Genomic DNA, 25,843 nt, shown 5'->3' on the forward strand with positions numbered 1-25,843 from the left:
TCTCATGGGTTTTGGTGTGATTGGAAATTGGATTGATTCCTTGCTTTCTCTTTCTGCTGCTTCATTGTTGGTATATAGAGATGCAACAGGTTTCTGTACATAGATTTTATTGAATTCTTGCATCAGTTATAGCAATGTGGGGGAGGGACTTTTCAGGATTTCTATATAGAGTATCATGTCGTCTGCAAATCATGAAAGTTTAACTTTTTCCTTGCTCATTTGGATACCTTTTATTTCTTTTTTCTGTCTGTTTGCTTTGGCTAGGACTTCCAGTACTATGTTAAACAATACTGGTGAAAGGGAACATTCCTTTTTTGTTCCTCATTGTAGAAGAAAAAAGGAATAAAGACCATATATGAAAAGCTGTTTTTCCCCATTATGTAATAGATTAGGTGTAGAATTGTATAAGTTCTTTTTTATATTTTAGGTAGTAACCGTTTATCAAATATGTCATTCATAAATATCTTCTCCCATTCAGTATGTTGCCTTGTAGTTTCTTGTGATATAATTTTAGTCTGGTGTTTGATTAGCCTACCTCATTGGATGTTAAGTTATATTCCCTCTTCTTTAATTTTTTGGAAGATTTTAAGTAATACTAGTATTAATTATTTAAAATCTTGGTAGAATTCACCAGTATAGCCATCTTATGCTGGACTTTTTTGAGAGGTTTATGATGATTCTATTAAGCTCTTTGTAATAGGTCTGTTGATACTATTTCTTCTTGAGTCAATTTAGGTAATTTATGGATTTCTAGGAATTTGTCATTTCATCTAGATTATATAGTTTGTTGGTATGTAATTGTTCATATTATTCTTCAATAATCCTTTTTACTTCTGAAATGCCCACTTTCATTTTGAATTTTAGTTATTCTTATCTTCTCTCTTATTTTTATAGCATATCTAAAGGTTTATCAATTTTTTTAATTTTTTTTATTTTTTATAAACATATATTTTTATCCCCAGGGGTACAGGTCTGTGAATCGCCAGGTTTACACACTTCACAGCACTCACCAAAGCACATACCCTCCCCAATGTCCATAATTCCACCCCCTTCTCCCAAACCCCCTCCCCCCAGCAACCCTCAGTTTGTTTTGTGAGATTAAGAATCACTTATGGTTTGTCTCCCTCCCAATCCATTCTTGTTTCATTTATTCTTCTCCTATCCACTTAACCCCCCATGTTGCATCTCTACTTCCTCATATCAGTGAGATCATATGATAGTTGTCTTTCTCTGATTGACTTATTTTGCTAAGCATGATACGCTCTAGTTCCATCCACGTCATCGCAAATGGCAAGATTTCATTTCTTTTGATGGCTGCATAGTATACCACATCTTCTTGATCCATTCATCTGTTGATGGACATCTAGGTTCTTTCCATAGTTTGGCTATTGTGGACATATATTTTAATATATTATTTATTTATTTAACAGACAGAGATCACAAGTAGGCAGAGAGGCAGGCAGAGAGAGAGAGGTAGGGAAGCAGGGTGCCTGCTGAGCAGAGACCCTGATGCAGGGCTCGATCCCAGAGCCCTGGGACCATGACCTGAGCCAAAGGCAGAGGCTTTAACCAACTGAGCCACCCAGGTACCCCACAAATAGCAAGATTTCATTCTTACCGATGACTGAGTAATATTCCATTATATTTATACATATATGTATATTATATAAATAAATATAAATATATATCATACATAATTTTCATGCATTTAATATTTATTAATGTATACTTATAATACATATTAATAATTAAAATTATCAATTAATAATCATTAATAATTAATAATAGGTATAATGATACCTATTATATATTAATATATTATATAATATATCATATAATTATATACATAAACATATAATATATAAATATATTATTTATATTTTTATATTTATTTTTATATATATAAATATTTTTATATTTTACATATATTTTTATATACATTCTTATATATATTTTTATATTTTTATATATAAAATATATTTATATAAACTTTATATTTATATTTATATGTATATAAATATACATACATATAAGTATATGTATATAAATATAAATATATATAATCTCATAATACAGTACCTCTTCTTTATCCATTCATCAATGGATGGACATCTAAGCTCTTTCCATATTTTGGCTATTGTGGATAATGTCTATAAAAACTGGGATGCATATATCCCTTTGAATCACTCTCTTTTTATCCTTTGGGTAAATACCTATTAGTACAATTCCTGGGTTGTAGGGTAGCTCTATTTTTAACTTTTGAAGGAACCTCCATACTGTTTTCCAGAGTGACTGTACCAATTTGCTTTCCCAGTAACACCATAAGATGTTTCACCTTTCTCTGCACCCTCACCAATATTTGTTGTTTCCTGAGTTATTAGTTTTAGCCATTTTGGCTGGTGTGAGGTGGTATCTCATTGTGGTTTTGATTTGTATTTCCCTCATGATGAGTGACATTGACCTTTTTTTCATGTGTCTGTTAGCCATTTTTGTGTCTTCTTTGGAGAAATGCCTGTTCATGGCCCCTGCCCATTTCTTAACTAGATTTTTTGGGAGGTGGAGTGTTGAGTTTGGTATGTTTTTTATCTATTTGGGCACTAGCCCTTTATCTGATTTTTTTTTCATTTGAAAATATGTTCTCCCATTCCACTTGTTGCCTTTTAATTCTATTGACTGTTTCCCTTGCTGTGTATAAGATTTTTATCTTGATGAAGTCCCAACAGTTCATTTTCACTTCTATTTCCTTTGCCTCCAGAGATGTGTCTAGTAAGAAGTTGCTGCAGCTGAGGTCAAAGATATTGCCACCTGTATTCTCTGGGATATCGATGGCTAATTCTCTCAGATTTAAGTCATTCATCAATTTTGGTTTTATTTTTGTGTATGGTATAGGAGAGTGGTACAGTTTCATTCTTCTGCATGTTGCTGTCCAATTTTCCCAACACCATTTGTTGAAGAGACTGTCTTTTTTTCCATTGGATATTCTTTCCTGCTTTGTCAAAAATTAGTTGACAATAGAGTTTTAGGTCCATTTCTGGATTCTCTATTCTGTTCCATTGATCCATGTGTCTGTTTCTGTGCTAGTAACATACTCTCTTGGTTGGTTGTTTTCCATTTCTGGTGATGTTAGCATTGATCATTTTTTTCTTCTTTTTTTAAAAAAGTTTATTTTTTTTTTAATTTCTCTTAAGTATTCCAGAATTTGTTTATGTACCATACCAGTGCTCCATGCAATATGAGCCCTCCACCAGGCTCACCCAGCCTCCCACCACCCGCCCCTTATTGAGACTATTCCCTGAATATTCTCAGATCACAATGCTTTGAAACTGGAAATCAAACAAAGAAAGATTCAGAAGGAATTCAAACACCTGGAAGCTAAAGACCACTTCGCTTAAGAATGTTTGGATCAACCAAAAAATCAAAGAAGAACTTAAACAATTCATGGAAAACAAAGAGAATGAAGACACTTCCGTCCAAAACCTATGGGATACAGCAAAGGCGGTCCTAAGGGTGAAATACATAGCCATCCAAGCCTCCCTCAAAAAAAAAAAAAAAAAAAGGAAAAATCCAGAATACACCAGCTGTCTTTACACCTTAAACTACTGGAGAATTAACAACAAATTAAGCCAACTCCACACACAAGAAGGGAAATAATCAAGATTAGAGCAGAGATTGATGAGATAGAAACAAGAGATACAGTAGAATGCATCAATGAAACTAAAAGCTGTTTTTTTTGAAAGAATCAATAAGATCGATAAACTATTGACCAAACTAATCCAAAAGAAAATAAAGAAGATCCAAATTAATAAAATTATGAATGAAAAGGGGGAGATCACAACTAACACTCAGGAAACAGAACCAATCATCAGAAATTATTATCAACAGTTACATGCCAATAAGTTAAGCAATTGAGAAGAAATGGATACATTTTTGGAAAAGTATAAACTTCCAAAACTGAACCAGGAAGAAATTGACAACCTCAATAGATCAATATCTAGTAACTAGATTGAAGCAGTGATCAAAAAACCTCCCAAAAAACAGAAGCCTGAGACCTAACAGATTCCCTGGGGAATTCTACCAAACTTTAAAAGAAGAAATAATACCTATTCTCCTGAAACTCTTTCAAAAAATTGAAGCAGAAGGAAATCTTCCAGACTCTTTTTATGAAGACAGCATTACCCTGTCCCCAAACCAGATAAAGACCCCACCAGAAAAGGAGAATTTCAGACCAATATCCCTGATGAATATGGATGGTAAGATTCTCAACAAGATCGTAGCTTATAGGATCCAACAGTACATTAAAACGATTATCCACCATGACCAGGTGGGATTTATCCATGGATTGCAAGTGTGGTTCAACATTTGCATAACAATCAATGTGATAGAACAAATCAATAAGAAAAGAGAGAAGAATCACATGGTCCTCTTAATTGATGTAAAAAAAGCATTTGACAAAATCCAGCATCCGTTCCTGATTAAAATGCTTCAAAGTATAGGGATAGAGGGAACATTCTTCAAATTCATGAGATCTTTCTATGAAAAATCTACAGCAAATATCATCCTCAATGGGAAAAAAAGCTTGCAGCCTTCCCGTTGAGATCAGGAACATGACAATGATGCCCACTCTCACCACCCTTGTTCAACATTGTATTAGAAGTCCTAGCAACAGCAATCAGACAACAAATGGAAATAAAAGGTATCCAAATTGACAATGAAGAAGTCAAAGTCTCTCTCTTCGCAGATGACATGATTCTTTATATGGAAAACCCAAAAGTCTTTACCCCCAAACTACTAGAACTCACATAGCAATTCAGTAACATGGCAGGATACAACGTCAATGTATAGAAATCAGTGGCTTTCTTATACACTAACAATGAAAATACAGAAAGGGAAATTAGAGAATTGATTCCATTTACTATAGCACTAAGAACCATAAGATGACTGGGAATAAACCTAACCAAAGAGGTAAAGGATCTGTACTCAAGGAACTACAGGACACTCATGAAAGAAATTGAAGACACAAAAAGTTGGGAGACCATTCCATGCTCTTGGTTTGGAAGAATAAACATTGTTAAAATGTCTATACTGCCTAAAGCAATCTATACTTTTAATGCCATTCCAGTCAAAATTCCACCAGTATTTTTCAAAGAGCTGGAGCAAACAATCTTAAAATTTGAATGGAATCAGAAGAGACCCTGAATTGCTAAGGAAATGTTGAAAAATAAAAACAAAACTGGGGGCATCACATTACCTGATTTCAAGCTTTACTCCAAAGCTGTGATCACTAAGACAGCATGGTACTGGCATAAAAACAGACACATAGACCAGTGAACAGAGCAGACAGCCCAGATATAGACCTTCAACTCTATAGTCAAATAATCTTTGATAAAGAAGAAAAAAATATAGTGGAAAAAAGTCTCTTCAATAAATGGTGCTGGGAAAATTGGACAACTATGTGTAGAAAATGAAACTCGACCATTCTCTTACACCATACACAAAGATGAACTCAAAATGGATAGAAGACCTCAACGTGAGGCAGGAATCCATCAGAATCCTAGAGGAGGCCACAACAACGTCTTTCAAGATATGTCTCAAAAGACAAAGGAAACATACTCTCTTATTAATTATAGTTTTGTAATACAGCTTGAAGTCAAGAATTGTAATGTCTCCCACATTGGTTTTCTTTTTTTTAAAGATTATTTTGACTATTCAGGATCCTTTCGGGTTCTATACAAATTTTAGGATTCATTATTTTAGCTCTGTGAAAAATGCTAATGTTATTTTTGTTAATTTTTGTTAATTTTTTATTTTTTATAAACATATATTTTTATCCCCAGGGGTACAGGTCTGTGAATCGCCAGGTTTACACACTTCACAGCACTCACCAAAGCACATACCCTCCCCAATGTCCATAATCCCACCTCCCTTCTCCCAACCCCCCTCCGCCCAGCAACCCTCAGTTTGTTTTGTGAGATTAAGAGTCACTTATGGTTTGTCTCCCTCCCAATCCCATCTTGTTGCTAATGTTATTCTGATAGGTATTGCATAGAATTTGTAGATTGCTTTGGGGAGTATGGACATTTTAAGAATATTTATTCTTCCAATCCATGGTCATAGAATGCTTTCCATTTCTTTGTTTCTACCTCATTTTTTTCATATGTGTTCTATAGTTTTAAGACTACAGTCTTTTACCTCTTTGGCTAGGTTTATCCCTAGGTATCCTATGGTTTTTGATACAATTGTAAATGGGATCAATTCCTTGATTTCTCTTCCTGTTGCTTCATTATTGGTATATAGAAATGCAACACACCTCTGTGCATTGATTTTATATCTGGCAAATCTGCTAACTTCCTGTATCAGTTCTAGCAACATTTTGGTGGAGTCTTTTGGGTTTTCTACATAGAATATCTTGTCATCTTTGAAGAGTGCAATTTTGGCGGCTTTGATGATTTAGATGCATTTTATTCATTTTAGTTGCTGATTGCAGAGGCTAGGACTTCCAGTACTATGTCAAACAGCAGTGGTGGGATAGGATGTCCCTGTATTGTTCCTGACCTTATGGGAAAAGCTCTCAGTTTTTCCTTTTGTGTATGGCTTTTATGATGTTGAGCTATGTGGCCTCCACCCCTACTTTATGGAGGGTTTTTATCAAGAAAGGATGCTGTATTTTGTCAAATACATGTTCTACATCTATTGAGAGGATCATTTGGTTGCTATTCTTTCTTATATTGATGTGGTTTATCACTTTGATTTTTAGGGGATATTGAATAACCCTGTCATTCTGGAATATAGACCATCTATCCTTTTTATTATCATTATGTTATGTTAGTCACCATACAGTTTGTCATTAGTTTCTGATGTAGTGTTCCAAGATTCATTGTTTATGTATAACACCCAGTGCTCCATGCAATAGGTGCCCTCCTTAATACCCATCACTGGGCCAACATACCCCCACCCCACCCTCTCCTCTGAAACCCTGTTTGTTCCATGGAAACCATAGTCTCTCATGGTCTGTCTCCCCCTCCGATTCTAGCCCCCCTTCATTTTTCCCTTCCTTCTCATAATGTCTTCCATACTATTCTTTATGCTCCTTAAGTAAGGAAAGCTTATAATAATTGACTTTCTCTGCTTGGCTTATTTCACTTAGCATAATCTCCTCCAGTCCCATCCATGTTCATGCAAAAATTGGGTATTCATCATTTCTGATCACTGAGTAATGTTCCACTGTATATATAGACCACATCTTCTTTATCCATTCATCTGTTGAAGGGCATCTTGGAGCTTTCCACAGTTTGGCTATTATGGATATTGCTGCTATAAGTATCTGGGTACATGTGGCCCTTCTTTTCACTAGACCTGTATCTGTGGGGTAAATACCCAGTAGTTCAATTGCTGCATCATAGGGTAGCTCTATTTGCAATTTTTGAAGAATCTCCACACTGTTTCCCAAAGTGGCTACACCAACTTTCATTCCCACCAGTAGTGTAAAAGAGGGTTCCCCTTTCTCCACAGCCTCTCCAATATTTGTTATTTCCTGCCTTGTTAATCTTTGCCATTCTAACTAGCATAAGGTGTTATTGCAATGTAGTTTTGACTTGAATTTCCTTGGTGGTCAATGATGAAGAACATTTCTTCATGTGTCTGTTATCCATTAGTATGTCTTCATTGGAGAAGTGTCTGCTCATGTCTTCCGCCCATATTTTGACTTACTTGTTTTATGGGTGTTGAGTTTAAGAAGTTCTTTATAGATCTTGGATATCGGACCTTTGTGTGTAGTTTCATTTGCAAATATCTTCTCCTATTCCATAAGGTGCTTCTTTGTTTTGATAACTGTTTCCTTTGCTGTGTAGAAGCTTTTGATCTTGATGAAGTCCCAGAAGTTCATTTTCACTTTTTTTTTTCTTTTGTCTTTGGAGATGTGTCTTGAAAGAAGTTGCTGTGGCTGATGTCGAAGAGATTACTGCCTATGTTCTCCTCTAGGATTTTGATGGATTCCTGTCTCACACTGAGGTCTTTCATCCATTTTGAGTTTATCTTTGTGTATGGTGTAAGAGAATGGTCAAGTTTCATTCTTCTGTACATAGCCGTCCAGTTTACCAGCACCATTTATTGAAGAGACTGTCTTTTTTTCCACGGGATTTTTTTTCTGCTTTGTTGAATATTATTTGACCATAGAGTTGAGGGTCCATATATGTGCTCTATACTCTGTTCCATTAGTTTATTTGTCTGTTTTTGTGCCAGTACCATGCTACCTTGGTGATCACAACATTGTAATTAAGCTTGAAAACAGGCAATATGATGCCACCAGCTTTGTTTTTCTTTCTCAACATTTCCTTGGTGATTCAGGGTCATTTCTGGTTCCATAGAAATTTTGGATTTTTTTTCCAGCACTTTGAAAAAAAATGTCATTTGGTATTTTGATTGGGATGATGTTGAAAGTATATATTGCTCTGGGCAGCATAGACATTTTAACAATGTTTTTTTCTTCTGATCTATGATCATGGAATGTTTCCCCATCTTTTTGTGTCTTCTTCAATTTCTTTCATGAGTGTTCTATACTTCCTCGAGTATAGATCATTTACCTCTTAGTTTGGGTTTATTCTAAGCTGTCTTATAGCTTTTGGTGCTGTTGTCAATGGAATCAATTCTCTAATTTCCCTTTCTACAGTTTCATTGTTAGTGTATAAGAAAGCAAATGATTTCTGTGCATTGATTTTGTATCCTGCCACATTACTGAATGACTATATGAGGTCTAGTAATTTGGGGATGGAGTGTTTTGGGTTTTCCAGATAAAGTATCATGTCACCTGTGAAGAGAGAGAGTTTGAATTCTTTTTTACCAATTTGAATACCTTCTGTTTCTTTCTGTTGTCTGAATGTTGCTAGGACTTCTTGTACTATGTTGAACAATAGGGACAAGGGTAAATACCTTTTGTCTTTGTGAATATTCCTTTTAATATACTCTTGGATTCCATTAGCTAGGATCTCATTGAGAATTTTTGCATCAAGTTTTATCAGGGATATTGGTCTATAATTCTTCTTTTAAGTGGAGCCTTTGGTTTGGGGATCAAGGTAATGCAGGCTTCATAGAATAAGTTTGGAAGTTTTCCTTCCATTTTGATTTTTTGGGACAAGTTGAGAATAATAGATATTAACACTTCTTTACGGGTTTGTTAGGGTTCCCCCTTGAAAGTCATCAGGCTCTGGACTCTCCTTTGTTGGAAGATTTTTTTTTTTTAATTCAATTTCTGTTATGTGTTTGTTCAGATTTTCTATTTCTTCCTGATTCAGTTTTTGTAGTTTATATGTTTCTAGGAATTTATTGATTTCTTCCAGATTGTGTAATTTGTTCACAAACAACTGCTAATAATATTCTCTTATAATTATATTTTTGTGGCATTGTTTGTGATGTCTCCTCTTTCGTTCATGCTTTTATTTATTTCAATACTTTGTCTTTTCATTTTGATAAGCCTAGCTAGAGATTTATCAGTCTTGTTAATTCTTTCAAAGAACCAGCTCTTAGTTTTCTTGGTATGCTCTACTGTTTTATTGATTTGTGTATCATTGATTTCTGTTCTAATCTTTATTATTTCCCTTCTCCTGCTGACATTAGGCTTTATTTGCTATTCTTTTTCCAACTCCTTTAGGTGTAATGTTACATTGCATATTTGAGACTTTTCTTGCTTCTTGAGAAGGGCCTGTATTGCCATATACTCCCCAATTAAGAGTGCCTTTGCTGCATCCCTGAGGTTCTGAAATGTCGTGTTTTCATTTTCAGTTTCTTCCATTTTTTTTTTTAATTCTTCCTTAATTTCCTTGTTAACCCACTTGTTCTTTAGCAGGGTGATCTTTAACCTCCATGTATTTGTGGTTGTTCCAAACATTTTCTTGTGGTTGACTTCAAATTTCATAGCACTCTGGTCTGAAAATATGCGTAGTATGATCTCAGTCTTTTTGTAGAGGTTGAAGCCTAATTTGTGACCTTGTAGTTGATCTATTCTGGAGAATATTCCTTGCGCACTCGAAAAGAGTGTATATCCTGCTGCTTTTGGATGAAATGCTCTGAATCTGTTAAGTCCATCTGGTTCAGTGTATCATTCAAGCTTGTTTCCTTGTTGATCTTCTGCATAGATGATCTGTCCATTGATGTGAGTAGGGTGCTAAAGTCCCTTACTATTACTGTATCATTATCAATCAGTTTCTTCAAGTTATTTTTTTATTAATTGATTTATATATTTGGCTGCTCCCAAGTTAGCAGCATAAATACTTAAAACTGTTGGATATTCTTGCTGAGTGGACCCCTTTACTATTATATAGTGCCCTTTTTCATCTCTCATTATGGTGTTTGTTTGAAAATCTAGTTTGTCTGGTATAAGTATGGCTACTCCAGCTTTCTTTTGGTGTTCATTAGCATGATAAATGATTCTCTACCCCCTCACTTTCAAACTGGAGGTGTCTTTGTGTCTAAAATGAGTCTCTGGTAAGTGGCATATCAATGGGTCTTGAAGATTTTGTTTTTGTTTTTGTTTTAATTCATTCTGATACCTTATGCCCTTTGGAGCATTTATTCCACTTGCATTCAGAATAATTATTGACATATATGAGCTTAGTGCCAGTATATTACCTGTAAAGTCTCTGTTTCTGTCTAGACTGTGTTGCTTTTGGTCTCTGTTTCTCAGTCAAATGGTCCCCTTTAATTTTATTGCAGAACTGGTTTAGTGTTCATGAACTTATTTAGTATTTACTTATCTGAGAAACTATATCTCTTCTTCTATATTGAATGACAGACTTGCTGGATAAATAATTCTTTGCTGCATATTTTTCCTTGTAGCATGTTGAATATTTCCTTCCACTCCCTTCTGGACTGCCAAGTTTCAAGGGACAGGTCTGCTGCTATCTTATGTGTCTACACTTGTAGGTTAAGGACTTTTTTTTTCTCTCATGACATCAAATAATAAAGATGTAATATATGTTAGCTAACACAACAAATAATTAAAAAAAAATCTTTTCCCTAGCTGCTTTCAGAATTTACTTTTACCCTCATATTTTACAAGTTTCACTGTGTTATGTCTTGGTGTTGACTTGTTTTTATTGATTTTGAGGTAAGTTCTCTATGCTTCTTGGATTTGAATGCATATTTCCTTCCCCAGATTTGGGAAGTTCTCAGTTATAATTTGTGTCAAATAAACCTTATGCCCATTTTTCTCCTCTCTTCTTCTTCTGGGGCTCCTATGATATGGATATTATGTTCCTTTATGGACTCACTGAGTTCCCTAAGGCCACATGCATGATCTAGTAATTTTCTTTCCCTCTTATTTTCAGCTTCATTATTTTCCATAATTTCATCTAGCTATTTATTTATCTATGTATATCACCAAATATCCCTTCTGTTTCTTCAGTTCTTGTTGTGATTGTATCCAGTTTTTCATCTCAGTTTTAGCAATTTTTATGGCAAACTGACTAATTTTAATTCTTTTATATCTGTAGCAAGGGTTTCTCTGGTGTCTTCTGTGCTTTTTCAAGTCCAGCTAGTAGTCTTATGACTGATGCTTTAAATTATTTTTCAGATATATTGCTTTTATCTGCTTTGAGAAAGTCCTTAGCTGTGATTTCTTCCCAACCTTTCTTTTAGGGAGAATTTCCTCCATCTTTTCATTTTGGGTAAGCTTCTGTCTTTTGCATGTTTTATAAGTGTGTTATCTTTCCTACACCTGAGAGTAATGCCATATTTAAAAAGGGTCATGCACTGTCCAGGGCCTGACACTTTAGGAAGTGTTTTTCATGTCTGCTATATGTACTTTGTTGTTGAGTTTTGTCTGCTCTTTCCCACTGGTCCAACCCTGTAGAGTTCCTCCTTACTTGTGGTGGGGAGTGTTTGGACCTTTAACTAGGAAAAAGGGGGGGGGAATCTGATTTAAAAAAGAAAAAAATAATAACAGGAATAAGAACAAATAAAAACAATCAGAAACCTATAAGCCTGATTCCTAAGGAAGGAAAGAAAGAAAGAAGAGAAAAGCAATTCTGATCCCATGCCCCCCCAAAGAGAAAAGGAAGGAAAATGAAACAAAAAAAAAAACCCAAAAAACAAAAAAACAAAACAAAACAACAACAACAAAAAAAAACTATGAGCCTGATTCTAAAGAATAGAAAAAAACTAAGAAGTAAACCCTGGTCCTATGATCACCAGAACTGCTGCTGACACTTTGAAGCACCCTATGATCAGTAGACCTTGTGCATGTGGGGTGCTGCCTATGCTGGTCTTCTAGAGGAAAGGCTCCATGCACTGGCTCAGAATCAAACATGTCCCAGTACATATGCAGTCGCTAGGCACAGGGGGGCAGGTTTTGGTATGAGAAGGTCTCACCTCCTCTTAGGGCCACTGTGTTGCACTCTGAAGTCTGACTCTATTTTTTGTTTGTTTGTTTGTTTTTGTTTTTTAAGATTTTATTTATTTATTTGACAGAGAGAGATCGCAGGTAGGCAGAGAGAGAGAGAGGAGGAAGCAGGCTCCCTGTGGAGCAGAGAGCCAGATGCAGGGCTTGATCCCAGGACCCTGGGATCATGACCTGAGCTGAAGGCAGAGGCTTTAACCCACTGAGCCACCCAGGTACCCCTGAATCTATTGTTTTTGAGAGGAAAAATGGCTCCACCCCACTCTTTTGTCCCTGTCAGGAAGACCTTACAAAGTAGCAGGGACCCTCAGCCCACCCAACACCACAGTTCTTCATTTTATCTTTGCTGTTTGATGAATTCAAAATTTCAAATCTTAGAGAACCTGGCACTGCTTGGGCCTATCCCCATCCTTTAGCATGGAGCCTCACCCTGCTGTATCTGGTGTCCTTTATCCCAGAAAAACAGTCCCTTGCCTGTGCAGTGCATGGAATCTATACTGTAGCACAATGAAATGCAGCAACCAGGTTAGCCACCCTCTGAATGTGCCTTCCCCTACTGATGAAAGGCCCTTTGCTGGCACCTGAAGTATCTTTTGTCCTTAGAGAGGCAAAATACCCTCTTCCAAATGTACTCCAAGAAGGGGAACATTCTCTCCCAGTGTGACCCAGGATATTCCTACACCACATTATATGCTCCTAGGCTAGCTCCCTTCTCCCTGGAGTGCATGTCATAGTTGCACTCTGGTGAAAGTCATGTTTTTCCAAAACCTCAGAGTTTGAGTTCCATACACTATTTGCAAAAATCCTGCAACACTCACTACCCCTCACTCTCCAGTCCTTGGTCCAAAGAGGTTTTCTTCTTGTGTGAACCTGATGCTACATTCTTTCAACCCTCTCTCTTTCTCTCTTTTTTCTCTCTCCATGGAAATTATTCCCTCCTTTCTACAGCACCACAGTTTTTCTCTCCTCAAATTTACTTCCATGCACTTGGCACTTGCCAGGTTATCTCTCTCCAAACATGGGTATCCTCTCCCATTCATCAGGCTAATTTCATGGATGTTCTAAGTGATATGACCTCAGTACAGCTGTCTTCAAGGAATGAGGAAAAGCCCAGTGTCCCCTTACTTCTCTGCCATGTTAACTGCTCTCCCCTCTTCTTTGTTTCTTATAGATTTCTTGCTGTTGTTGTTGTTGTTCATGGTCTATTTTATATGGCATCAATACAGACACCCCAGGGCTCTTTTTGTTACTATTTGCAAGGAATATGTTTTTCATCCTTTTACTTTCAATCATTTGTGTCTTTGAATCTTGTACGCAGCATATGGGTGGGTCATGCATGTATATTTCTGTTGTTACTTATCCAGTCTGCCAATCTCTACCTTTGGAGCCTTTAGAACATTGACATTAAGAGAAATACTTAAAAGAGAGAGAGAGAGACAGAGAAAGAGAGAGAGATTGTTAAGGGAGTACTTCTTACATCTTGTTATTTGTCTTATGTATGGTTTATACCATTTATGTCCCTCATTTCCTACATTATTACCATTTTTGCTAGTTGATTTTCTTTGCAGTGAGTTTTATTAATTTCCTTTTCATTCCTTTTATATATATTTTAGTTGTTTTCTTTGTGTTACCATGCAGATTCCCTTTAATATCCTAAATTTCAACAATGTAGTTTGAATTGAGATCAAGCTAACTTTAATAGCATACAAAACCTCTAATTTATACAGCTTTGTCTCATTTCTCTTTATGTTATTATTTTCACTTTTTTATATTTTATTTATTTATTTTGCAGAGAGAGAAGTAGATCACAAGTGGGCAGAGAGGCAAGCAGGGGGTGGGGAGCAGGCTCCCCACTGAGCAGAGAGCCCAATGCCAGCCTTGATCCCAGGACCCTGAGATCATGACCTGAGCCAAAGGCAGAGGCTTAACCCATTGAGCTACCCAGGTGCCCTTCACTTTTGTCTTAACTATGTGCCAATATCATATATTTATAACTATTGCATTTTCTTTTAAATAGTATGGGAAATAAAAGGTGGAGTGGAAAACTTAAAATGCAGTAATTATGCCTTTTATATTTGTTCATGTATTTACGTTTACCAAAGATATTTATCACTCTGTATGGCTTTAAGTGACTATCCAACATCCTTTCATTTTTTTTCTTAAAGATTTTATTTATTTATTTGACAGAGAGAAAGAGAGATCTCAAGTAGGCAGAGAGGCAGGCATAGAGAGAGAGGGAAGCAGGCTCCCCACTGAGCAGAGAGCCCAATGCGGGGCTTGATCCCAAGACCCTGAGATCCTAAGTGGAAGACAGAGGCTTAATCCACTGAGTCACCCAGGAGCCCCCAGCACCCTTTAATTCTAACCTAAAGAATTACCTTTAGCATTTCTTGCAGTACAGGTCTGTTAATATTAAACTGCCTCAGCTTTTGCTTATTTAGATATGTTTTAATTTCTCCTTCATTTTTGAAGAATTTTTTTTTCCTGAATAAAGAATAATATGTTAGCAGTCTTTTTCTTTCGATACTTAAATATGTCATCTTATTGCCTTCCAGGCTCCATATTTTTTTTTAGGAAAAATATGATCTCTTGTACTTGACAAGTTGTTTCTCTATTATTATGTCAAGGTTTATTCTTTGTCTTTGGCAATGTATATCTTATTTTTAATATGTCTTATTATGGGTCTCTGAATTTTCCTATTAAAGTTCATTGAGAATTATGGATGTGTTTATTAATGTCTTTATTAATGTCTTTCATCACATTTTGTAAAATTTTAGCCATTATTTCTTCAAATATGGTTTCTGCTTGTTTATTTCTCTCCTTTCCTTCTGGGAATCCCCATTGTTTGTTACTCCCCTTTTTGGTGTCTCTTAGTTTTTGTTACTCTTTTCACTCATTTTTTTTTCTGTTCCTCAGACTTCATAATTTCAACTGTCCTCAAGTTTGCTTATTCATTTTTCTACCTGCTGAGAGATGCTGTTGAACACTTATAATGAATCTTTATTCCAATTGGTTTATTTTCAGATCCAGGATTTCTGTTTGGTTTCTTTTTTTATAATTTTTATGTTACCATTTTCTTTAAACACTTCTTTCTAATTTCCTTATTTCATGGTTTTTTAATATATTTAAGATATTAGTCTTCTAGTCTTTGTCTAATAAGTCCAATGTCTGGACTTCCTCAGAAACACTTTCTATCAATTTTATTTCTTTAAATGAGCCATACATCCCTATTTCTTTATATGCTTTGTCACCTTTTTGTTCAAAACTAACCATTTTTTTTATTATAATGTGGTGTTAATCAGTTTTTTTTTCCTTCTTCACATTTAGTTTATTTTTTTTAATGAATTTATTGAAAGTTTATTGGGTCACTTATTTAGGTGTTTTTCCAAACTTTTTTCAGACACTGTATTCGTTGCCATATGTTGTCATGTAATCTGTGTTCATTTAGATCATGGTTAGTCAATATTCTTATTTTATTTATTTATTTATTTATTTATTTATTTAAGAAGGAGTGCATACAGGGAGGAGGGGCAGGGGGAGAGGGAGAAGCAGACTCCCTGCTGAGCATGGATTCCTATGTAGGGCTGGATCCCAGGAGTCCAAGATCATGTCCTGAGCTGAAGGCAGAAACTTAGCCGACTTAGCCACCCAGATGCCCCAATAATATTATGATAGTGATTTCCTTGAGCATTAGAAGTTAATCAAAATAAACAAAAAAATAAACAAAAACACACTTTTCCCAGTCTTTGCAGATTGGGTTTGTGCTGAAGCATTCCTTAAGCCAAAATTGCACTTAGCCTGTGGATCAGCCCGATGTGGAAGCTTTGGGTCTTCTCCTTTTATAAGCATTTCTCATGCCCTAGGAATGCATGTGCCTTTCTAAATTCCCCCATATATATGGGTGCTTCTAAATGTTTTCTTTTTTTTTTTTGAGTTTACAGAATAACTTTATTTATTTTTTTTTTATTTTCAGCATAACGGTATTCATTATTTTTACACCACACCCAGTGCTCCATGCAATCCGTGCCCTCTCTAATACCCATCACCTGGTTCCCCCAATCTCCCACCCGCTGCCACTTCAAACCCCTCAGATTGTTTATCAGAGTCCATAGTCTTTCATGGTTGACCTCCCCTTCCAATTTCCCCCAACTCCCTTCTCCTCTCTAACTCCCCTTGTCCTCCATGCTACTTGTTTTATCCACAAATAAGTGAATGTTTTCATTCACTTATTAATTTGTCCCACATTTCTTTCATCTTTCTAAGCCTTCCAAGGTTAGGATGTCTATTGTGTTTATTTGCTTATAATTTCTTGCCCCAGGTATCTGTTGTTTGTTAGTTTGCTTTGCAAACTTTTTCTTTAAAAAATGCCCACCCCTTTCCCAGTTTGAATTCTGAATTGAATGAAACAGAGGTGAACACTTTGTACCAGTCTTTCAGGTAGCCAACATACAGGTTAGAACAGTCATACACAATAATTTTGAATAAGTTTTGCTCAATTCACTCTGGAACTAGGGATGAAGTCCTCCCACTAGGAACACAGGCTGTTGCCACTTTAAGATTGCCTCCACTTTAGGACTGGTGCTGCTCAGGAGAGGGGTGTAGTAAAGGCAAACAAAAATGGCATAAAATTTTCCTTTCATTTTCAAGTCGTCTTTTACTTGGTTCAGCATTTGCTTAATTGCTATAAGCCTTTGTTTCCCAGAGTCCTGAAATATGATTGCGACAATTTCTGCATACTTTTTGTAAAGAATTATTCATTTATTTGAGAGAGAGAGAGAGGGAGAGAGAGAGAGAACACGGGCCAGGGGAGGGGCAGAGGGAGAGGGAGAGGAACCCTCAGGCAGACACTCTGCTGAGCATGGAGCCAGAAGTGGGGCTCAGTTCTGGGACCTTGAGATCATGACCTGAACTGAAATAAGGAGCTGAATTCTCAACTGACTGAGCCACCCAAGTGTCCCTCTGCCTGTTTTTCTGTGTTACTATGAGGAAATGAAAGCTTGAAGCTGCCACCTTCTCCATTTTCCTGATGTCCTGCCATTTTTAATATATTGAATTCAGCATTTCTCTGGGTGTTCCTGTGTTCCAGAAAATCACAGTATAAATAAAATTAAAGCATTTTTAAATACAAAATAAGTATAAAGAAAAAAACCAGGCAGTTTTCTTGGAGGCAGGCCTAAGGGAGGCAAACCTCACTTTATCCATATTCCATTAGCTAGAAATTAGGTACATGGATCCACCTAACTACAGTGGGGTTAGAGCATGTTGGCTAGTGGTATTCTCAGGAAGAATGGAGACTTAGTTTGGCAATCACCCTACTTCTGCCATAATTAGCAAATAGTTAATATCCCTTAATAATTAGAGTTGTATTTTTGAAAGAGCTATGATATATCAGGCAGGTGCCTTACACCTAAGTTAGAATGTCAGAGCTGGATGAGTATTTAGAGACTATCTACTTCAGCCTCTTCAAATGTTGGGGCTTCTGATCTTTAGAAACAGAGAGGGACTGGCTAGAGTCACACTGAGTCAATATTAGACCCAAGGCAAGAACCAGCTAGATCAATCATCTCTCCTCTATATCATTGGCATTCCAACATTTTTTTAACCATTACCAAGAGTAAGGAATACATTTTTTGTCACATTCTAACACATACTTGCATATATTTTATATAAAAGTTTTGTAAGATGATATTGAGGTATTGGTAGTGATTACAGCTGTTTGTCAAATATTTCCACCTCCTTACCCTCTAGAACATTGTGGAATTGCACTTTCTTTTACTTGTGTAGTTACTAATGGTCAGATGGTATGTGTGGTCAAAGACATGCAAGCAAAGTGAAATGGATCATTTCTGGAAGAAAATAAGAGCCAGTGGCAATTCACAATGTTCTCTTTTCCCTGATGTTCCAATCATGGCAACACAAAGATAAGCCTCTGTTATCTTGTGTAGCCCAATAAGAATAATGTAAAGCATAGCTCCTACTACACCTCTGGTAGGCTAATAGGGTGATTGAGAAATAAACTTTGGTTCTTTCAAGGCATTGAGATTTGGAATTTGCTTTTTGCCAATGTCAGGTTTGTCCATCAAACCCAGAGAATGGCGAATGAAAAGATTTCTCCAGACACCTTAGTAGGAGAAAGAAGAGGCCTGAGGACAAGACTCTCTAGTGGCAAAAGACCTTGTGCCAAGCTTTGTCCTCACTTTTATTGGGATCTTAGCAATATATGAGGTGCAAGTGCAAAGTGAGGAAGAAAGTGTAACTTTAATGGTCAGGATATTAATATATGGGGCAGTGTGTGATAAGCGCAAGAAGACAAGGAGTCTGTGAAGTATGTGACAACAACAGGTGCCTTTTTTTTTTTCTTCAGAACTTAAACATTTACTCCCTAGATTAGAATCTTGAGCCTCAGTAAGAATTTGGCCATTTTCAGCCAAGAAACTTCAAAGGATGCCGGTGTTCTGGGCACTCCTCCTTTGCTTTTCAATTAGTCTCATCCAGGGAGGCATATACAAGTCAGATTTTATCTATACAGGCACTGTAAATTCCCACATGCCATATTATAACCTAGCCTATGTTGACTGATATTTAGCATTAGCATATGTACACTGATATTTTTATCATTATTTTGTTTTGTTTTTCAATTTTAATGCTGATCTCAAACTAGTAAACTGATTTTGTGATTCATAAACGTATTTCAACTTGCAGTCTGTAAAGCACTACTGTATACGATGTCCATTTGTCCCATAGCTGATCCTCTCTCTAAGTTTCTATAGAGCTGTGTTAGTGATTCCCATCTCTCTGCAGGATTGTGGCTATGGAGGCGGTGGAGATGCATACTGCACAGCTTGCCCTTCCCGCAGATTCAAAAACAGCTGGGGCCACCATAGATGTCAGACTTGCATCACCTGTGCTGTCATTAATCGCATCCAGAAGGCCAACTGCACAGCTACCTCTAATGCTGTCTGTGGAGACTGTCTGCCTAGGTGAGCCTGCTCTGGAGACCAAAATTTTTATGGACCTTTTATATTCCTTGGAGGTCTTTTTAATCCTTACCTTTCAAAGTCTAGTTGAAATATTCTAACTCATCATATCATAATGAGCTCAAAGTCCCATGAGAGAGAAGCAGTGTCTTCCCATGACACCCTTACAATGTGCCTAGCACATGGTCAGCCACAGATGAATACTTAACAATTTTTTCATCATGCTGGCATGCTTAAGCCAAGGCCCAAGATTCAAGGTAAATCTCACTGTAGACCTAAAAGAGATCACAAAGCAGTTGATTCCAAAGCAGTGTTACCCTCTCTTATAAGATTAATTCTGCTTCTTAGCTATTGGTTCTGGTGAATGAGGGAGGAGGTAGAACATGTGGGACTCTGATTCAGAATCAGATATTGAGGCAGAGCATTCATAAGGGTTGGAGGTGGGTACCAGCTTCCAGGAGGGCAAGACTTTTAGAAGTTGCTTATGGTCTCAGTAAGGACCAGCCTACATGCATTGTTTATTTTATTACTTTGCCATTCCTTATTGCTCTGACCATAAGTTCTACTGAAAGACATGCATTGAAGGACTGCAGGACCAAGAGTGCATTCCATGCACAAAGCAGACACCCACCTCTGAGGTTCAGTGTGTGTATCAGTTCTCTTCTCCTGTTTTCCTCCAACCCATTGGGGTGGTAGTAACATAGGGTAGTAAGGACTTCCCTACCCCTTTGTACTCCTTCCTGTAGAGCAGATTGGCAAGGGAAGCAGTTAGATTTGAATTCTTATTTTATAATGCAGTGTCTGCATAACCCTCTTTACATCTTCTGAAAAGAATGTAAGTCATGATAATCACCATTCTTCATACCTATGGGATGGCTGTCTAGGTCTAATGAATTAATAAATTTAGAAAGCACTTTATAAATTATACTATTTGTACACTTATAGATGATAATGATGATGTAATATGAGGTTTAAAAGAGTCTCTATTGCTTAGGAATAGAGAAGCCTGAATGAAGTACTACAATCTAGTCTATGCCCATACCACCATCCATTTTTCTATCTATAATTTTTCTCTATTTATCATATATATATAGATAGATAAATAGATAGATAGATAGATATACTCACTCCTTACAATTATTGATATGTTTATATTATGAAATATTTCAAATATGTAGATGCTGCCCAGAGCAATCTATACTTTCAATGCTATCTTGATCAAAATACCACTGGCATTTTTCAAAATGCTGAAACAAACAATTCTAAAATTTGTATATAGAAATATTTAAAATGAAAAAATATATATAAAGTATATATAAATATAAATATAATATATATATATATATATATATATATATATATATATATAATTAGTTGCTGGTACCTGGGTGGCTCAGTTGGTTAAACAGGTCACGATCCCGGAGTCCTGGGATAGAGTCCCATGTCAGGCTCCCTGCTCAGCAGGGAGTCTGCTTCTCCCTCTGCAACTACCTTCTGCTCATGCTTTCTCTCTCTCTCTCTCCCAAAAATAAGTAAATAAAATATTAAAAAAGGTTAATTGCACAATATCAAAAATTAATAACTTTTAACATTTTGTGAATTTATTTTAGGTTTTCTTAAAAAGAACAAAGATTCCACAGATTTAATAGAATTTTTTTTTCTAAAGATTTTATTTTTTTATCTGAGAGAGAGAGAGAGAGAGCATTAAGGAGGGGCAGAGGGAGAGGGAGAAGCAGACTCCCCTCTGAGAAGGGAGCCTGATGCAGGGCTCAATCCCAAGATTGAATCTTGGATTCAATTGAATCTGCTGAAGGCAGATACTTAACTGACTGAGCCACCCAGGCATCCCTATAGAATTTCCTTTTAGATCCTCTCTGAATTTCATTCTCTCCCTATTTCCCCAGAGGCAACCTCTGTCATAAAATTGTATGCATCCTTTTGGTAGGCTATGCAACAGTAACAAACCCCTAACTTAATACAAAAGTTTATTTTTCACTATATAAAGACATTCCTCCATCTTGTGACTATACCATCTAGACCCCGTGGCTCCTAAGTTGATGGAACAGGGAAGATATGGAAGAAACATAGTGGTTCTTAATTACTTCAATCTGCAAGGGACACACATTGCTTTCACTCATGGTCTATTGGCCAGAAGTACTCTGATGGCCTAACTACAAAGTCTCTAGGAAATACAGGGAAGCATGTGGATAATTGGTGAGCACTATGATTCTGCCAAACCCTCCACCCATGTTTTAATACTTGTATTTTTGTTACATAATTTCATATTTGATATTTTATATAAATTATTTCAAGTTATATCCTCACTTTCCCCAATTTTCTTTTTCCCTTCTGGATTATTTATATTGATCCATACAGGTCTTTTATTTTAAATTATATAATAATATTATGTCATTACATGATTTATTTATCCTGTACTCTACTGATGAACATTTTAATTTGTTTCTAGTTTTCTAGGTTATATAACTAGATATGACATGGAAAGACCATAAATATGTTTGTGTTTAAATAATTGTATTAACTTATACTTTACCAACAGTATGTGCAAGTTCTTCTATTTCATTCTTTATATTTTTGCCTTCTCTATGAATAATTAAAACCAGCTTAGCAGCCCTAACTGGGGGAGGTCCTAGGAAGAGGACAATAGCTTACAGAAGTTCAGGCCCAATGTCAGGGTGACTATTAACTTCCCATAGTGACTGACTTCCCCCATTTTCTGATCTCACAGGTGCCTTCCAGTTGAGCTTAGTGAAGGCAGATATACCCACAGTGCCCCCTCAGGAGGCCACACTTGTTGCATTGATGAGCAGTCTGCTTGTGGTGTTTTCCCTGGCCTTCCTGGGGCTCTTCTTCTTCTACTGCAAGCAGTTCTTCAACAGACATTGCCAGCATGGTAAGGGTAGCTACTTCACATATCACATGAATCAGGAGCAAGGCTCTGATTAGCAGAAGAAAGGAATTTTCTGGGGTTGAGAGTTAATGGGCCTTCTCTACAGTGCTGAAAACCTCAGGGGTGGACTATCTGTGGGTGGCAATAGAAAGCATGGGACTTCAGAAACTACTGAGACCAACCCTGCAAGTTTATGGAACTTAATTCATTAAGGTAAAGGGATTCATAAAGGAACACAGCATCATGAGAAAACCCTCGGGGGAGTATTGTGGCTATCTAGGTTCTAAATCAACCTATGCATTACTAATGCAACTTTGGGCACATTGTCTAGCTTCTTTGGGCCTTTTCATCCCTAATCTTTAAATTGAGAGTTGGTGTTGCATTAGTTGGTTTCTAAGTTCTTTTCCAATTCTTCATTCCTACTTATAGGTATAGATTCTGGAGCTTATCAGGAATAGAGGATGAATGGCTGGTTTTGAGACATGACTGTAATAAAAGTGGGTGAGGTCTTGGGCAACTGTTAACAGAATAGTTGTATCTCAAATGTGGTAACTGAGAATCCAGTTTCCAGAGGAGATGGTGGACACAGACATTTACTCCCAGACAATACTGACACCCAAAGAGGTCTGGCCCAGCCCATAGGAGATTTCCATGGAAATTGCCAATGGAAGGTCATAAAGTCAGGAGTACCATTGTGATCTGCTCTAAGCACAGCTCTAGCCATTATCCAAAAATGTAGGACAGAAAGTCCAGGTCAATGAAGGCAAAGATAGGAAGAGATGGGATGGGCTGGCCAGGAATAGGCAAATGGTTAGAACAAGAGCCCAGAGGATTAAGGGTTATGTGCAGCTTTGTGTCATTGAGAGGACTGAGAGCTAGGCAGAGACACCTAAACAGGAATCCAGGCTAATGAATAGAGTTTGTTTAGTAAGAAATGGGGAGAATAAACTTTCTTAGTTATACTGGTGCTTAGATTCCTCCTCAGCCCACCAGATACTGGGCCCAAAACAGTATCACTTTTTTAACTTCTCTCTATGTGGGAAGATCTCTTTATATAGATCTCCTTGGGTAAGTTTGGTTTTAGGACATGCCAGATAATCTATAGAAGGCCTAGCATATAGGTTTGGCTTAAGCAATGGTGAATCTAGCATTTCTTGGACTGCAAGGATGCAAAGGGAAAACTGTTACCCCTTTATCACCCCTCTCAAACTCTGTTTCTTTCTCCTCTACTATTTGGTGGATCTTGGAACATTGTGGTTCAGGGTGGACCTTTCTGACTTTGGAGACAGTTTCCCAAATAAGAGATCTGTTGCCCAGTCCCTGGGCATGGGCCTGAAACATAGGCAGTGAAGAGTTTGGGCTCCACACCCCAGAAAGATGAAGATGAGGCAACATCTGAGAATTGCTTTTGTCCCTCCTTTTGCCTCAGGAAAGGAGAAGTGTGTAACCCTTTTCTGTTCCTCCCCTGTCTACAGGATAATAATTAAATAGCCTTCTCTGAGGATATGAGGGCAAGTATTTCCCTCAGAGTCTCCACAGGAGAAAGATAAAACTTTATTTATTTATTTATTTATTTATTTATTTATTTATTTTCATTTGGAGAGGGTGTTTATCAGGAGTCACTGACTAATATGCATACTGGAGTCATATAGGAGAAATCATTGTGTGAATTAGATTCTATGTATTACATAACAGAGAGGAGTAGGGACTATGGCAAACTAAAGAGTTAGTTCATTTTTTTGCCTAAAGGCAAATCCGCTACTCAACTCCAAGTGGTTCCTTCGTTCGTTCTTTCTTTCTTTCTTTGTCTCTTTCTTCCTTTCTTCCTTTCTTCTTTCTCTTTGTTTTACCATGGAGGAATGTTCAATGTTTTAATATTTTCTGCATTTTCAGAGGAATACATAAATCCAAATTTCTGTATGTTAGTTTTAAGCTCTGATGATGAATTCCAGTAATAAAATACATGTGTACATACTGAATGACTAAATGAATGAATAAATAGATAAACAAACAAACAAACAAACAAATAAAACAACCACAATGCAGAGAGTCAAACAAATACACACCCCATGGACTCTCAGTTCATAACCTAATGCTGTATTAGACTTATACGTGAAGCATGTACTCCTTTTCTGTTGTTGCCATAACAAATTAACATAAATTTAATGGCTTAAAACACTTATTTATTATCTCACCATTTCCATGGATCAGAAGTTTTGTGGACTTAGCTGGATCTCTACTTAGAGTCTTACAAGGCCAAAATAAATCTGTTCACAGGACTGTGTTCCTTTCAGGAAACTGGAGGAGAGAATCCATTTCCTTGTTCATTCAGAAAAATGGAATAATTCAGTTACATGCATTTATATGAATGAGGTCCCATTTCCATGCTGTCTGTCCATTGAGGGCCATTTCTAGTTTCTAGAGACCACCTGCATTCTTTGGCTTATGACCCTTATTCATTTTCAAAACTAGTAATGATGGGTCAAGTCCTTTTCATGTCTCATCTCTCTGATGCTCTCTCTGATTCTCCTGCTTTTAAGAGCACATAAAATGACATTGGGGCCACCTGTGTAATACAAGACAATATCACTATTTTAAGATCCATAATCTTAGTTACATCTGAAGTATGCCTCTTGACATATGACACAACATAACACATAGGCATAACACTAAGGGATGAAGGTCATGGGAAAAGAGGGTCAAAGTCCTGCTTCCCACAAAGGGTTTCTCATTCTCTGGAGAAATTGACTCTTTTTCCTGATCCACCACTAGGTAGCCTCAATTTGATACCCCAGTGTAAATGTTTTTTCCAAATTGTATTACCTCAGCCTAGTGCTAGGTACTTTGATCTCCAGGGAGGGGAAGGGGAGCACTACTTCCCAGGCCCTGCCCATCTTGTACTCCGGACAAGGTCCTCCACTGAAAGGATCTCGTACCTTTGTGTGATGCAGTGGCTTTCTGCTTCAAGTTGAAGGAGGTTTGCTGCAGTTTGAGGCTGTTGAGGCAGCAGAAGAGGAATCTCTCTTCACCATGCCACCTGGCCAGGAGACCAGTCCTGAGTCTCCCCTGAGTGAAAGCATCTGTGAGACCCAGCCACTTAACCCTATCCTGGATGACGACTGCAGCCCAACTTGTGGCTTCCCCACACAGGAGTCTTTTACCATGGCCTCCTGTGCCTCAGAGAGCCACTCCCACTGGGTCCACACCCCGATCAAATGCACAGAGCTTGATCTACAAAAGTTTTCTAGTTCATCCTCCTATACTGGAGCTGAGACCTTGTGGGGGAACAGAGCTGAAAACTCTGAAGACAGACTGAAATTCAAGATGCCATTTGAAGTCTCTAGCCCTTAGCTCTAGTGAGGTGAGCTGGAAAGGTGGGACAGAAAGACCAGAAACTGGGGACCACCCCCAAGGAATTTTTCTCCGGAATATTGTTGTTCGGTAGGGCTAGGGGTAGAGGAAAAACAAGCTAGAAACACTGGAGGGGCAAAAGTGTCTACACTAATCTTTGGAGTCTGTCAGCTAAACATTACATTTCTGGGCCTACAATGGTCAAGGAAGTAGCCAGGT

The 25,843-nt window shown here is 37.1% G+C and overlaps 1 protein-coding gene across 1 annotated transcript in view; it reads left to right on the forward strand.

Annotated features, from left to right (window-relative positions):
- The window catches only part of EDA2R (ectodysplasin A2 receptor), a 50,734-nt gene extending 25,110 nt beyond the window's left edge, over window positions 1-25,624 (forward strand). The window contains 7 exon segments of the mRNA XM_004781848.1: window positions 19,190-19,368; window position 19,798; window positions 19,926-20,010; window positions 22,112-22,276; window positions 22,896-22,897; window positions 25,015-25,069; window positions 25,242-25,624. Coding sequence (XP_004781905.1) covers window positions 19,190-19,368; window position 19,798; window positions 19,926-20,010; window positions 22,112-22,276; window positions 22,896-22,897; window positions 25,015-25,069; window positions 25,242-25,624 — 870 coding nt within the window.
- The last annotated feature ends 219 nt before the right edge of the window (window positions 25,625-25,843 follow it).

Source organism: Mustela putorius, unplaced genomic scaffold, assembly GCF_011764305.1.
Source record: "Mustela putorius furo isolate JIRA1106 unplaced genomic scaffold, ASM1176430v1.1 tig00000558_pilon_pilon_pilon, whole genome shotgun sequence".
Classification (NCBI taxonomy): domain Eukaryota; kingdom Metazoa; phylum Chordata; class Mammalia; order Carnivora; family Mustelidae; genus Mustela; species Mustela putorius.